General features: G+C 33.3%; 1 protein-coding gene across 3 annotated transcripts in view; it reads right to left on the reverse strand.

The window, feature by feature from the left end:
• The window catches only part of LOC117928892, an 8,385-nt gene extending 160 nt beyond the window's left edge, over positions 1–8,225 (reverse strand). The window contains exons 1-2 of one of the 3 annotated variants that reach the window (XM_034848992.1): positions 7,026–8,225; positions 55–503 (exon numbers count right to left, since the gene is read on the reverse strand). In XM_034848992.1, the coding sequence (XP_034704883.1) occupies positions 7,050–8,162 (1,113 nt within the window). In that variant the 5' untranslated portion in view covers positions 8,163–8,225 and the 3' untranslated portion in view covers positions 55–503; positions 7,026–7,049. Of the gene's footprint in view, positions 1–54; positions 507–7,025 lie in introns of those variants that run through there. The other 2 variants (XM_034848991.1, XM_034848993.1) reach the window with 2 other exon arrangements.
• Positions 8,226–15,605: the final 7,380 nt, after the last annotated feature.

Below are 15,605 nucleotides of genomic sequence, written 5' to 3' on the forward strand. Positions count from 1 at the left end.
GGCTCCAATGAAAAATTACAGAAAAATAGTAAAGATATAGCACACTAGAGATTATAGCTGCAACCACAATATATCTAGATATTGTAATATATATCACCAAAATATTCAACCAAAAAAAAAAAATTATAATCATATTGAATGTTAAGTAAGTAGAAAGCCAAAAATAAGCACTCAAAAGTGACAATAAGCTCCAAACATAAGTATTAACCTTACAACCTACTCATCAAAACACTTCACAAGCCCAAATGGGAGGATTGCTCCCCCTTTTATATCTGTCAAATGGTGGTATTGTTGCTGCCTTTCAAGCCCAGATTTCTTCTTCTTTAGTGGTGGTAACCAACAACAATATTGGATCTTGATTGATGAAAGGGGTGGTGGTCAACTTTAAATTCCAGCAAGGTGGAGGTGGGTGACAATACTGGTGGTGCTCTCCTCTGAATGTTCGTGTTGCTTCTTCAATTCTCCTCCTCAACATTGACCTTCCTTTCAATAGTCTTCTCACACTTCTATAAGCAAGGCAAGAACCAGATGAAGAGACAGGAGAAATCATGAACTAAAAGACAAGATTTGGTAGTTGGTGTTGAGGGCAAATTTTGACACCAGGATAGATATACAGCTATAGCATAGTCATGAATAATTGATAAGGAGAAGGATGTATTGAAATCATATCAATAAATGTCGAATAGTGGTAGAAGGTGAGAGTTTTGTAGCACTTGTTAGTTGGGTACTGAGATGTTGTATCAAGATAAAATCAATACCTTTGCTGTGGTATCAATCCCTGGCAATGTAGTTGAGTTTTATTAATTTCCTCCCAATCTCTGGCACTGTAGTCGAAATAAAATCAAGTTCAGTTCATATTTATATTTAATTTTCTTTTTTTTTCTTTTTTTTAAATTTTCATTTAGTCTTATTTACTTTTTTTTTTTTCTTTTTCAATTCAAAAAGTTTCACCCCTCCCCTCCATTTTTCTTTTTCTTTTACCTTGATTTTTTATTTTTCATTTTTTGCCTTCATTTGCATTGGTGGAGAATCCTAGCCCACAAAACAATCTTCTAGAAATGCTTTATTTTCAAGACAATCTTTTGTACATCTAAGAAATTACAACTCAATCTTTCAGATGTTCATCATAGTGAAGAAGTATTGCAACCCAATCTTTGACATGTTCATCATCAATGGACGAAAAGATTAGAACTCACACATTCATACAATAAGAGTAATCGTCATTTTTTTTTTTTATCAATATAATCAGAGTAGTCATCATGGATTAGTGGGAAATCTTAAATTTTGTGGATCGGTAGGAAATCTAAATTCACAAAACCATCTTCAATTCATATCCAACCCTACTGTCCAATAAGTCTAAAGCTCATAATTATCTTCCAAAATCTCCATATGGGCTTCCATCTCATTTAAAAAATGCTTGCACAAAAAGGACAGCTTGACTTAGTGGAAAAAGAATGGGAAAGAGGGAATAAAAAACAACTCCTGGAATAAATTCCAGAGAGGAAGTATCTAAACAAATAATTTTATTGAATGAATAATAAACAAATAATTGTTTATAATCCTAATTCTAAATATAATAGGAAAACAATCCTTATCATAATGGAATTATTCCTAATAGGAAACATAAACTAGAATCCTAAATAAAGCAGAAACCAATATGATAAATCCTAGTCAGAATATAAATAAAGCCTATTCAAAATAGGAAACTTGGATATATGGCAACCTATTCTAATTGTAATTGCCAATTCCAAAACAATTATATTTTACTACACTAAAGGGGCCTGGCCTTAGTATTCTTAAATGATCCTGCATCAGTTTCTCCAGGTAGGGACTCAGCTTCGACATGTATATTTCAGTCATTTCATCCTTCTCAACTATGTTCAGCAAGCCATATACTCTTACTATTGTATCTCTTTAAGGACAGTATATTTGCTGTCAGCATCATCTTTTTCTGATTCACATCACTCATACATCTATTATGTTGATGTGGTTGTTTTGGAGGTATTAGCATATTCTTCCTTATGAAGCTGCAATGCAAACTTCTTTTCATCTTTGTAGAATGAAAATGTGCAGGGTTTATTGTGATGAAACATGCCTTTGACATAGAGCCACATTCTTCCTAACAGAATGTGACAAGCATCCACAGGTACAACATCTCACCAAGCATCATCATAAATAACATCCCTCATAGTAAACTTCACTACACAACAGGAAATAACTAACATCTTGTTTCCCTTTTGAAACCATGCAATTTTGCAATGGGTAGAATGCTTTTCAAAGGGCAACTTCACTTTTCAACAATCTCTTTTTGAAACAATAATCTCATTACCACCAAAGCACCTAAATATAGGTTTTCCTGTACCTCACGATTCCATCTTTTTGGCCATTGAGGCATGTTGTCGGGCATCTTCCAAGTTGAACAAACAAACCACTTCCATTTCATCTCTAATTCATTCAATTCAAGCCCACAAAGTAACAAGATGTCATTCGTTAATTACTCTCATCTAAACCAACCAGAATCGAGAGATTATTAAACTCAAAAGTCAACTGAAGAACCTCTTTGTTTCAATGAGTGGAGTCACATATACAAGTCCATAGAATAATATACTGGGAGGAATTGTTTCCACATCTTTGCTTTCATATGTTCCCATGCGTTGATTTCCAGTTTGCCTTGTCGAAGATGTTGCTCTTTAACTCTCTTCCACCATTGAAGTGCAGTACCCTCAATCTAAGCTTTACAAAAAACAATTCACTCTATCCAACCATAGATTTTCGCTCACATAGTTCTCCAAACTTGCTTCCCAATCCAAATAATCTTTAGTGTGAATCATCTATAAACATATCCACAACTTCGATTCTAATTTCTCCCTTCTCCAAACCAAGCGCACAAACCAATTTATCTCTCAACCAACTCCACTCTTTGCTATCTCTTTGTCTGGCATCATGGAATCATTTTTTTCTACTTCAAAAGTTTTATCCTCATGACTACCTTTCAGTATGTCCAAGCATTTACAATTGCCTTCTGGACTCTCCATATGTGCTTCCTTCATTTCATGTTGTTGAAGCCATCTTAGTCCTTTTTCATTGCTGGTTTTGGTATTCTCTTTCACCACGCCTCTACCACATCCAAACATAGTATAGATCTATGGTTTTCTTGGGCTTTTGATACCAATTTGAGCAGCAGAATAAGAAAGGGAAAGTGAGAATAAAGAAAGGAACAAAAAACTGTTCTTTTATAAATTCCAGAGAGTTTCTAAGCAAATAATTTAATTGAGTGAATAATGAACAAATAATTGTCTACAATTTTACATATTTATAGACTAATCATGATCCAAAATATAATAGGAAAGCAATCCTAATCATAATGAAATTATTCCTAATGAGAAACATAAACTAGAATTCTAAATCAAGTAGAAACCAATATAACAAAATCATAATATAATATAAATTAGGCTTAATTAGCATCGGAAACTTGCCAATATAACAAAATCATAATATAATATAAATTAGACTTAATTAGCATAGGAAACTTAAATGCATAACCTAATCTAATTCCAATTCCTAATTCTATAACAATTCTATTTTTATCACACTAACATGGTCTAAATGCTCCTGCAGAGCAACCATATGCCACATTTTAGCTATCTTAATTTCCTAGCCTTATTTACTTTTAGACCACATTATCCACCATCTCCAACATCTCCAAGCTTTATTTATTTATTTATTTATTTTCTTTTCCTTTTTATTTTTTTTAAGAAAGAAAAAAAAAGAAAATAAGAAAATAAGATGAGGAAATGCTGTTTATACAGCTCCGACAACGACTTAATACAGTAAAAAGAATCAAATTAATTCTCTAGCTACAATAGTGTGTGCAACTACACCTTCAAACAAACTTCAAGCTTTTTTTTTTTTTTTTTTTCTTTTTTTGATAAGCAAGCGAAAAAGATAATATTAATAGCCCCCATGAGCAAGAGTGCACTAAAGTACATTGGTCGTAGACATGGGCATCAAAGGCAAGATTGAAAAAGAGAAAAAGAAAAGAAAAAAAAAAACTCCCATTACATAACACCAAACCAATTGACTAAGTCTACCATAGACATTGTCGCTTCATTTAATCCCAACCCACTCCAAAATAAACATGAAAAAGAGAATTTTAGCATTTGATGCATTTATACCATGTCCCCGAAGGACCTCTTATTTTTCTCCTTCCAAACAGTCCAAAAAAATGCACAAGGCAACAACCCTCCATGCTTTCTTTCTTCTCTTCCCCACAAAAGATCTCTGCCAACTTAAAAGGGTCTCTTTAGTTGAAGTGGGTATCACTAGTTCCACCCTGAACAATGAGAAGACTAGTGGCCACAAGATACTTGTCTTGGTACAATGAAGAAATAGGCAATCGGCTGATTCTTTCTAGTTTTTACATAAGAAGCATCTATTCAACAAGGTTCGACCCTCTTTTTTCAACTGAACTATGGTAACGATGCTAGTTGCTTTCCATACAAAAAATCTCCCTTTCATTGATAAATAAGGGTTCCAAATAATATCTTTCAAGAAGAAATCATATCTCCTCATGATCAAATAAGCGTATAAGGATTTTACTATAAAACATGCCACTCTTCAATCCTAAGCAGACCACCCTATCCCTACCATTTTTGCTTACAACTTTTGTTTGTAATCTTAAGAGAAATTCATCCATTCTTTCAAACTCCCACTCATGTAATTGTCTAACAAAACAAGGGCTCAAACATCCCCTTGCTCCTACTCCCACACATTTGCCACCTAAGAGTTCTTTGCAATGGCAATAGTAAAAAGAGATGTAAAGAATCACTCAAAGCTGACTCACCCCACCACCCATCCTTCAAGAATTTTACCCCCCATCCATTCTCCACTATGTAACAAGACCTACTTTTAACAACATCCTATCCTTCTCTACTTGCCTTCTACAAGCCCACTCCATGCCTATCCTTTCCCTTGCATGACCTTCATCCCCCTGCCTCTTCCCTAAGTTCCCTACTATAACCCTTTTCCAAATAGCTTCCCTTTCCATTGCAAAACTCCAAGTCCATTTGTTAATCAAGGCCTTGTTGAGCACATCCAAACTTCTAATACTAAGACCTCCCCTTTTTTCTCCATGTCGACAATTGACCAATTAACAATGGGTGGTTTGACTTCTAATGATCACTCCCAAAAAGTCTCTTTGAATCTTCTCAAGCCACAAGCTCGCTTTTATAGGAATAACGAACAAAGATATGAAATAAATCGCCAACCTTAATGGAGTGCTTTTAACTAAGATTAGTCTCCCTCCTTTTGAAAGATATTGTCTTTTCCACAATACATGTCTTCTTTGAACCTCTCTACCACCACATCAAACACCACGGTTGATTTAAAAGAGGCACATAGAGTGCCCCAAATATGTGGTAGGTAACCCCAACCCAACACTAAAGCTAACTCTTCCACATTTGATACACCTTCTATTGGAATTAGCTAACTTTTTTCCAAATTAATTCTTAGTTAAAAAACTCCCTCAAACCACACTAGAGTCTAGCTAAGGGATGACACTTGTTATTGGCTAGTATCACAAAAGATGAGAGTATCATCCACAAAGAGAAGATAAAACACCTTCTTCCCCCCTCTACCTCATCCTCCCACCTTGAACCCCAAGATGACACCCCCTCTTTCCCACCTTTTTCAAAAGGCAACTAAGAGAATCCATGGCCAAGGCAAACAAGAAAGTGGAAAGAGGAACTCCCTACCTCAAATCCCTAAAACTTTGAAAAAAAAAAAAACCAGCAGGTGTCCCATTAACAAGAATTGAAATTTGGTTGAGGAAATGCATCATTTTTATCCATCCTATCCCCTTCGGGCCAAAGTTCATCCTTTCCATGCTAGCAACAAGGAAATCCCATTAACATGATCATAAGCTTTTTTGATGTCAAGCTTATAGAAAACACCACTAACTAGCTACAGCCACCTAAGAGATTAGCCTTTGAAACCCCAGCCTTCCACCCAACTACAAAAGTCACACAAATACTTAAAGAAACTAGGAAAATAATAGTAGTTTATAAAACAAAATAGATGCATAGAAAATGAAAAATAAATAAAATAAAAAGAATAGAACACAAAGCAGGCATTAAAATTATATTAAGGCAGAAACTCCATCCTAGGTGTTGACCTAGAACAAACATGCTAGGCTTCCCACTTGGCCATCAGATTTGATAAATGCCTCCAAGCATCTAAAAAGGAGGGTGAATTCCAAAAATTTGAATATCCTTATGGCTGCTTAAAATGAATATAAAGCCATTCTGGAAACTAATGCTGAGATCTGCAATAGTTGCACTAGTTGGCTCAAAGGCGAGATTAAAAAAGGTGGAATCATAGGTTGTCACTGAACCATCCTTAATTGCAGGATCTTCTACATTAGGTGAAACTCTTAATTTAAAAATGAAACTCCACTCCCAAAAATAGCATGTAAGACTTCTGCTTCTCTTAAACAGATTAGAAAAAGATCAGTCCCTGAGCTCTTACATTATGGCTCTAGCAAGAAAGAATCTCAAACTATTATGAAGAAAAATTCTAGTGTTTGAAACTTGAAATTTTTTTCATCTTACCAACATATACAACCAAGGAAAATAAACAAAAAGAATTCTGATTGTGAAATTTACTAAACATAAATTCAAGAAAAAATAAAACAGAATAATATCTTTGGAGGTACTCCTGCAAATTGCTTGTCCAGAATTAAGTTAGTTCTCAAGTAAACATTTTCTTACCGAAATTTAAATGTTACTCATTTCCAGACCTAGAAACAAAAGATCCAATAATATGAATATTAGATATTATTAATTAAAAAAAAAACTCATCTACAACATCACTAATGTTAGTAGATAAGAAGATTTTTACTTGAAGATAATCATTTTTAGAACAAATATCATTGAACAATAAAGATACAAATCCTTTTCCAAATACCCATATAAATCTAATGATACTCAAGAATAGACAACAAAATTTTTTAATAATACATGTCTTACTTAAATTGTAGCTGCAAGCCCCACTCAAACTGAAACTGCTGACTGTGGCAATCCCACTTTATTACTTTGGTAAATCTCCCACAGCTCTGGGATCTTCTTTTCATAACTGGACATAAAAACTTTCAAGAATTGATCTTCAGGGATTATCAATGCCCTCCCCATACTCCTTCTAGTCACAAGACCCTTTTCAATCAGAAGCTGAAGGACACGAGACCTGGGGACCACTCTCTTCTCAAAGCTAAGGAACAGCACAATTGGGTACTTGGAAATATCCTCTGGCATCCAATGCAACTCATTCATAAAAAAATCCAAGGATTTCTTGATCCTTGCTTCTGAGGAGTTCATAAACTTGGGCTGCTTCACAAATAACGCTATAACCTCCTCCTCCCCCCAACCAAAACTCCTGAAGACACTCACTTTTGACTCCCATTTTGCCTTCTTCATTCCACATAATGTGCACACCCCATGAATGAACATCAAACCGTTTTCATCAAAGCCCATTTCCTTAACCCTCTTAAGGATGCCCTTAAACGCACCAGTATTGAACGACAGTGTCCGCGGTCGCAAGATCAGCATCCGCAAAATATTCGACTCCGGCACGCCATGGCTTCGCAGAGTCTCGATGTTTGGCACCATTTTTTCAGAAAACTTGTGGACGACCCAAGTGCCGCGCTTGGCAGTGAGGAGAGACGCGATTTTGTGATCGGTGGGTAAGACCTTTTTGAGGAAGGAAATGCAGGGGATGATTTGGTTCTGCAAGCTTCGTCTGAGTATCACAGGGTCGGCGGAGACAATGTGGACGAGGGCAGAACCAGAGACCCCATTATTGGAAAAGAATTGAAGCTTGGGTGCGAGGGTTTTAACTGGGTCGGCTAAGAGGAGAGAAGGGTGCTTGGAGACGATGGTGGCGATGTGAGTTGGGGTGAAACCGTAGCTTTTGAAAAGTTGGACAACTAAATCGGGCCTGGTGGTGGTTTTGATGTTGAGTTCCTCGGCGACAGCGACGGCAGACTCGCGGGCAAAGCCCAGGGTATTTGTGAGGTAATCTACGGTGGAGGTGGCGGTGGCGGAGGAGAGCGGTCTGAAGGAGAAGATGCGAAGAAGAGTTGAATTGGAGTTGAGGAGAAAACGGAACATTGGTGAATAACTACTAGGAATGGAGTTTAGGAAGATTTCGGTGATTCACAGGGCAGGGATTTGTAGAAATGACACTCAAACCTGTTAAAATAACCTCTCCCGAAATGACCTTTCTTTTTCATTTCCCTTTTTTTTTCTTTTTTTCTTTTTTTGTTTTCCAAACAATTTTGTCCTTCTTTATTTTCTCGGCCTCCAAACACGGTATCTTTCCACTTAAATCCTCCTCTTTATGTCACCATTTCTCTATAACACATCTACTCATTCTCACTCCAATATTCTTTTTTATTAAATTTTATTTATTATGAATTTAACTCAGATTAATTTGTCATTAAAAAAAGATTTTTTTTAATTAGGGATTATTCTAAACCTCTTAACCCAATATCCATTTTTGAAAAGATAATTTTTTCGATTATGTTCCATGAGTACAAATTTAATTATGGTTGTAATTTTTTTTTCTTTTTTCTCTCTTTTTCCACAAAATGTTACCATCATACTTTCCGATTTTTATTTTTATCTAGCATATAGGAACTTTTATATGAAAGAAAAAACAAAATCTTACCTAGTGTTCTTCAATTCTTATCAAAATTTAAAAATTTTGAGAAAATGATTTTTTTTTATTTTTTTTATTTACAGTTCGTCATTATTTGACTTATCCATATAATCACAAAACCAATATGTTTCACTTCTTAAATCTTAATTTTAAATATTTTAGAAAATTCCTTTGTCTTTATTTCTTTTATGGCTTAATTTTTGAAATATGATTTTAAATTAATTGATCTCTTTCAATACATGTAACCATCATAATTAATATCATGACATTAAAGTTTGATCAAATAATTATTGAATGAAGTAATTGTAGTCTTCATAGAACAATTGTCATTGCTTATGAACCCGAACCTAAGTGATATATTCATAACTAGGATGAAGCTTGGGTGAAACCAAGTAGAGGTCCAAATCAACTGATGTTGAAGAATAAGCGAATGAGTTGTGATTAAGGGTGAAATGCCACTCAAACTTAGAGCTAGCTGGTTCTCCCCAAAATACGTTGGAGCACAACAAGTGACTAGACATCTAGGGGTAAAGCACTCTTCATTGATTTGATGGATATGTTAATTCTAGCATTAAGCTTTAAATAATTCGAGCACCCTTCCATTGAGCATTTTTCATTGCTAAAATTGTCCAAAGGGGGCATTTTTGTTTCTACCAATGTTCTTTCAATTTTTCCACCTCTTCATCTCATGGTTAACTTTCAAAACTTGTCACATGCTTAACTTGACCCTTATGACCTTAGAAAGTAAAAACGCTAGAGAAGGTCTGTTAGCCTCTTGACAAGGACCTTAGCATATATTCAAGCTTGTAGGTTGATTAGTACTCAATTACTAGTTTGAACCTCCCTTTTTATCCTCCATAATAATGCACAATTGAGTGTTAGTCATTGTATGAATCGAACAATTGAGATAGACTCCATTATTAGCTTAAAACTCTTTTTTTTTCCCTTCATAATAATGCCTAATTAAGTGTTAATCATTTGTGTGCATAACAAATGATACACTTCATCTATCTCAATTGATCTAATTGTAATCCTTATAACCTCTATAAGGATAATTAATCATCTTAGATGAAAAGTTTTGAATTTAGAAATGAAATTCATTCTCAATCTTTCTCTTAGTTTCTCACTCTAAGAAATTTCGGCTTTGAAACTATGAAATTATCATAATTGTTATAGGAGTAATCCTACACTACAAGTTATATGTAATTGGTGTCCTTAAAAAGTATCAAAAGACTATCACACAAGATGTCAAGGAATTGAACTTTGCATTTCAAATAGGTATAAGAGTTTGTAATGCTTCCTAAAATTCCCAAAATTGGTATTGAAGCCTTGAATAATCGTTTGTACATCATATATAAACACTCATATTTTTCGCATCATTTTATGAGGCTATTTTCAAAATATTTTTTCATGCATTATTTTGATGTGAAACTTTTTAATGTGACAAAGACCATATGTGCTAACATGGCATAAAAGTTTGTAATTTTTTCATACATGGAGTTTGAGAAAACAATTTTCCAATTTTGAAATCCCAAAATTGTGAAAATTTGTTGTGATTACTTTTCAATTGAATGGTTTTTATATCATTGGAAAGCTCTCATCATGAATTTTGCAAGTATACATTGTTTGCACAAAATTGCACTTAAAATGGTAGAGTTATAAGCAATTGAATTTTGGGTTTAAAAATGAAGGATTAGAGAAATCATGTTTGGAAGTTGGAGATGACCAATAAATCTCACTTGTGTACAAAGAGATTGCACCCCACCTCTTATTTACATGATATTGGATCACAATACATGGCATGCCATTGGAATAGACTCATCAAAAGGCTAAAATGGTGGTCTTAGAGTCAGCTTCCATCATAGCCAGGGTGATGAATGGACTTCACATGCTAATTAAGATGCATAAGACATGTGGATATTGTTGAAATCCAAAAAAAGATTCAAAGAGAAAAAAAGAGAAAAGAAAATCTAGGATTTTCTTATTATTAATTCTCTTGAAAAAAAAAAAATACAACACCATTAGGATTTAAATAGACCCAATAAAACATAAAAAAAATAAAAAGAGAATAATTCTAAATACAACAATTCTAATATAGTAGCTAAATAAGAAATAAATAGTAACTAAATAAAACTACTAGATACTACTAAATAAATAACTCTAACATCCTCCCACAAACTCACGATGCGGCTACAAGCATTAAGAGTTTGCCAACTAAAAACCAAAAACGAAGAAACGGGTATGACTTGATAAATAAATTTGCAATTTGTAAAGAAGAAAGAACAAAGGGCAAAGTAAGAGTATTATATTAAAGGTGATGACAAATGAGGTGACAATCAATCTCAATATGTTTGGTCCTTTCATGAACACTGGATCATTGTGAGCAATTTGAATAACACTCTTGTTGTCACAATACATCAAAGTGGGGCACGAAAGAGAAGCACCTATATCAACAAGTAACCAATGTAATCAAACTATCCCATTGGTGGTAAACATCATGGCATGATACTTCACATTTGTAGAAGATCGAGAAACAATAGTTTGTTTCTTGCTCTTCCAAGAAATAAAATAATCGCCCAAAAATATACAAATCCAGTGATAGACTTGTGATCTTCAGGATCACTAGCTCAGTCGGCATCAAAATAGCCACGTAGCTCTAAAGAGGAAGTGGATGGAAATAAAAGACTTTGAAATATAGTGCCTCAGAGATATCATAGAATACAAAAAATAGTAACCCTATGAACTGTAGTAGGAGAAGCAACAAACTGGCTAACAATTTAAGGAAGAAGTAATGTAATTGGATAGGGATTTGGAGTCAATTGGAGGAAGTTAAAATGGAGTCAAAAAAGAAAATGAAGTACCAAAGAGGAGCTTAAAAACCATATGGTGCAATTTTCGCATGATCGTGCGAAATGGACCAGAAGAGGGATTTGTGTTGCAAGCTAAAGAGAATTTGTAAGTTGATTTCGCATAACCATGCGAAAATTTGGTAGTCATGCGAAATGATCCAGAAAGCTATTGTTGTTATTGTTGCTCCACTAATTTTGCATCAACATGCAAAATTGCTAAGCTTATGCGAAATGATTATTTTTGTTGTTAAACTTCAGATTGTTGAATGGAAAAAGTTCCAAAAGACCTATTAGATTATGTCAAAGTGTCCACTTGACCTTACCTTATAAATAAAAACTTGAATTTTTCATTAAAGGACTTTTTGAACACTTTTGATTGTAGAATTTTCTATATTTTCTATCTTAATATAATTCTCTATTTTCCTTCATTTTCCCTCATTTTCTCACTAGTCAAATATGCCTTGTAAGACCAAATCTCCAAGCATGAGTGACTAAATCTCGTTTTTCTTAGAGGAAGAAAGATCTAGAGGCAAGATCCATGGTGAATTAGAGAAATGAGCTTGAATTGTAAAGGCAATTTGATCCAATCGATTGATTACTTAAATTTGATGATTTTTCTCTTCAAATTATCTTAAATGACTATTACATTGCAAACCACGTAGGTTCATTAAATTCTTAAAGTTGGATTTAATGAGATCGAATAGTTGCATTGCATAAATTATTGGAAGATAATTTAAGATGAATTGAATATATAGTTTAAATTGATCTTTTGGATTAAATAACTTAATTTGAAGAAATTAGGTTTAGACTTAAAGCTAAATCTAAAATCGATTTAGATGAGAATTTAGGTTTTCAATCTAACTTGATAAAAAATAGATCTCAACATTCATTTACCATGAAAATTGTTTTCTAGAAAATCCTAATTTCGGGAATTCATTTTTCTTATTAATTTTCTCCTATTTTACATTCTATTGTTTTTCTCAATTAGAAATCATTGTTATTCTGAATTTTCACTATGAATTGTCAAATCAATTTCACTTTATCACAATCATTTATTTTCCCTCATTCAAGCCTTAATTGCTAAATGGACGACACCTAAAAACCATTATATTACAGTAGTTTGTACTAAAACCATTTTTGATCAGGTACAAACTACTCTAAAATAGTGAATTAGGTTATAAAACAGTGTTTTGATGCGATAAATGATGAAAACTCAATCGATCACTACCTCAATACCTAAAAAGTAACGTAGAGCACCTAAATCCTTCATTTCAAAACAAAAAGCTAAATCGGATTTCAACACTACAATCCCATCAACATTATCACTTGTAATATTCATATCATCAACATATAGACAAAGTAGAATATGACTAGTAAAGGTGCACTTTAGAAAAAGTATAGGATCGTGATGACTAGGGTGAAAACCAAGAGAAGTAAGCACATCAAAGAACTTCGTAAACCAAGCACGAGGTGTTTGTTTGAGACTATATAAAGCTTTCTTGAGCTTGCAAACTTCTCCAAGATTATGAGAAACACCAAGAGGGAGGACTATGTAGACTTCTTTTTGAAGATCACCATTCAAGAAGACATTTTTAACATCCAATTAAGATATATGCCACTAACGAATAGAAGCAACTACAATAAGAGTATGAACAGTTGTCATCTTTGTAATTAGAGCAAAAGTCTTCTCATAATCCATACCATACTGTTGAGAAAACCCCTTAGCAACCAATTGAGTCTTGTATCACCCAATCGAACCATCAAACTTAGTTTTGATTTTACAGATTCAACAAGAGCCAATGACACTCTTACTAGGTGGTAAAGGTATTAAATTCCAAGTATCAATCTTATATAAAGTAGAAAGTTCCTCAATCATAGTCTGCTGCAAAAGAGGATCAAGAACAACTTCTCTATCTAATAAAGGTTTAGAAAGGTTGTGAATAAAAGCCAAAAATAATGCAAAAGAATCTGAATAAGAGGAATAAACAAAATTTGGTAATCGAGTAAACTTAAAAAAATGTTGAGAAGAACGTGGGAAAAGAGGATCCACAACCTTAGAAGGTGTTGGAGTAGTTGTAGAAGGAGAAGAGCATAATGATCGAGAACCAAAGCATTAGTATATGTAAGAAAACTATTTATATCATCCAAGAAAGGATCAACATGAACAAGTTCAGATTTAGAGACATTATGAGACTCAACAAGAATAGAAAAGAAAGGTATATGCTTAAGAAAGTAAACATTACGAGAAATATATAATTTATGACTAATTGAATCAAAGCAACGATATCCCTTTTGACTTTCACCATATCCTAGAAAAACACAAATGATGGAGTGAGTAGATAACTTATTACACTCCACTTGAGGATGAAAAAAAAAAAAACAAGCACAACCAAAGATTTTTAAGGAAGAGTAATCATAGGCATAACCATATAGCTTTTCAAATGGTGATAGGCCAAAGGTGTGGGGCAAAAGGAATTTATTAATTAAGTGAATTGAAGTAAGAACTGCTTCCCCCAAAAAATTCAATAGGAACACATGCAAATAATAAAAAAGAATAAGCAGTTTCAACAATGTGCCTATGTTTCCTTCTAGCAACCTCATTTTGCTCTAGTGTGTTAGTACAAGATGTGTGGTGAATAATTCCATGTGAAGCAAGTAATTCAAAAAATGCATTGGAAGTATATTCCCCACCCAAATCACACTTAAAACACTTGATAATAGCACAATATCGAGTTTTGACATCAGCTTGAAATGCATTATAAATATTCAAAAAATCATAACGATATTTCATAAGATAAACCCAACAATAACAAGTACAATCATCAATGAAGGAAACATAATATTGAGACCCTCCTTTCATAGAAATTGGAGAAGCTCCCCACGCATCAGAATGAACTAAATCAAATAGGATGGAAGAAGAGGAAACACTTCTATTAAAAGGTAAGGCAGAACCATAACAAATGCTTTAGTTGTATCTTTCTCCTTATCTATATTTACTTGCATCGCATTTTTTTTTTAATCATTTATAATTTAATTTGTTAAAATTAAAAAAAAAAAAAAAAAAAAAAAAGAAAAAAAAGAAAACCAACATCCAATCTCTAAACCCAACATTAAGCCCCCCACCCCCACCCCCTTTAGGTGTTTGCTTATGCTTGTTTAGGTTATCTTCATAAGTAGTATAAGAGTAAGACCTTTTAGAGTAAGACTTTAATCAATGAAAACTCATGGAAAGGTTTTCAATTAATAGATCCCCATTTTTTTAGGATATGATTATTTTAATTGAGAAACAATAATGACTTGGTTTTTAAAATCAATTGATTATGATTTATGAGAAGTCATTAATGAGCCTCGTAGATCAACCAAAGTAAAAAATAGAGTCGTTATTCTTAAGCCACACCATTAGTGTAATGAAAATGATAAAAGAGAACTCAATTAAATGCGAGAGTCATTTATTATCTTCATTATACAATATATAAAAATGAGTACAATATATAAAATAAGTATAATCAGGTTTGCCAATATGAATTAGAAAAAGATATATGAATGCTTCTTAAGATAACCCATAAAGGAATAAATTAAGTCAAACAATCTAATATAAACAACCTTATACATAGTTATGAGTTATTTTTTATGAAGAATAATGTAACCATTGTTGAGATGTTTATTGGTTTCCCTAACATCATTAATAATCTCCAAGCTTTGGGAAAGGTTTACATCAAATTTAAAAAGGTGAAGAAGGTCCTATGGTCATTTCCTAAGTAATGGAAAGCTAACCTAGGATTGTTTAGGCTATTTTCACAAGTAGTATCAAAGCAAGACCGTTAGAATAGGACTTAAGCATCTTAAAGGAAAAGTTAATCAATGAAGCTTCATATGCCAATCAAAATACATAGATAATAAACTTCTTATTCTTAAGCTAAGACATGAATTAGAAGAACATGATAAAGAGAATAGATTAATTAAATATAAGAGTTGTTTATTATCTTCATTGTGCAATAGATAGAAATTAGTATAATAGGATTTATCAATATGAATCAACAAAAG

The sequence above is a fragment of the Vitis riparia genome, chromosome 13 (assembly GCF_004353265.1).
Source record: "Vitis riparia cultivar Riparia Gloire de Montpellier isolate 1030 chromosome 13, EGFV_Vit.rip_1.0, whole genome shotgun sequence".
Classification (NCBI taxonomy): domain Eukaryota; kingdom Viridiplantae; phylum Streptophyta; class Magnoliopsida; order Vitales; family Vitaceae; genus Vitis; species Vitis riparia.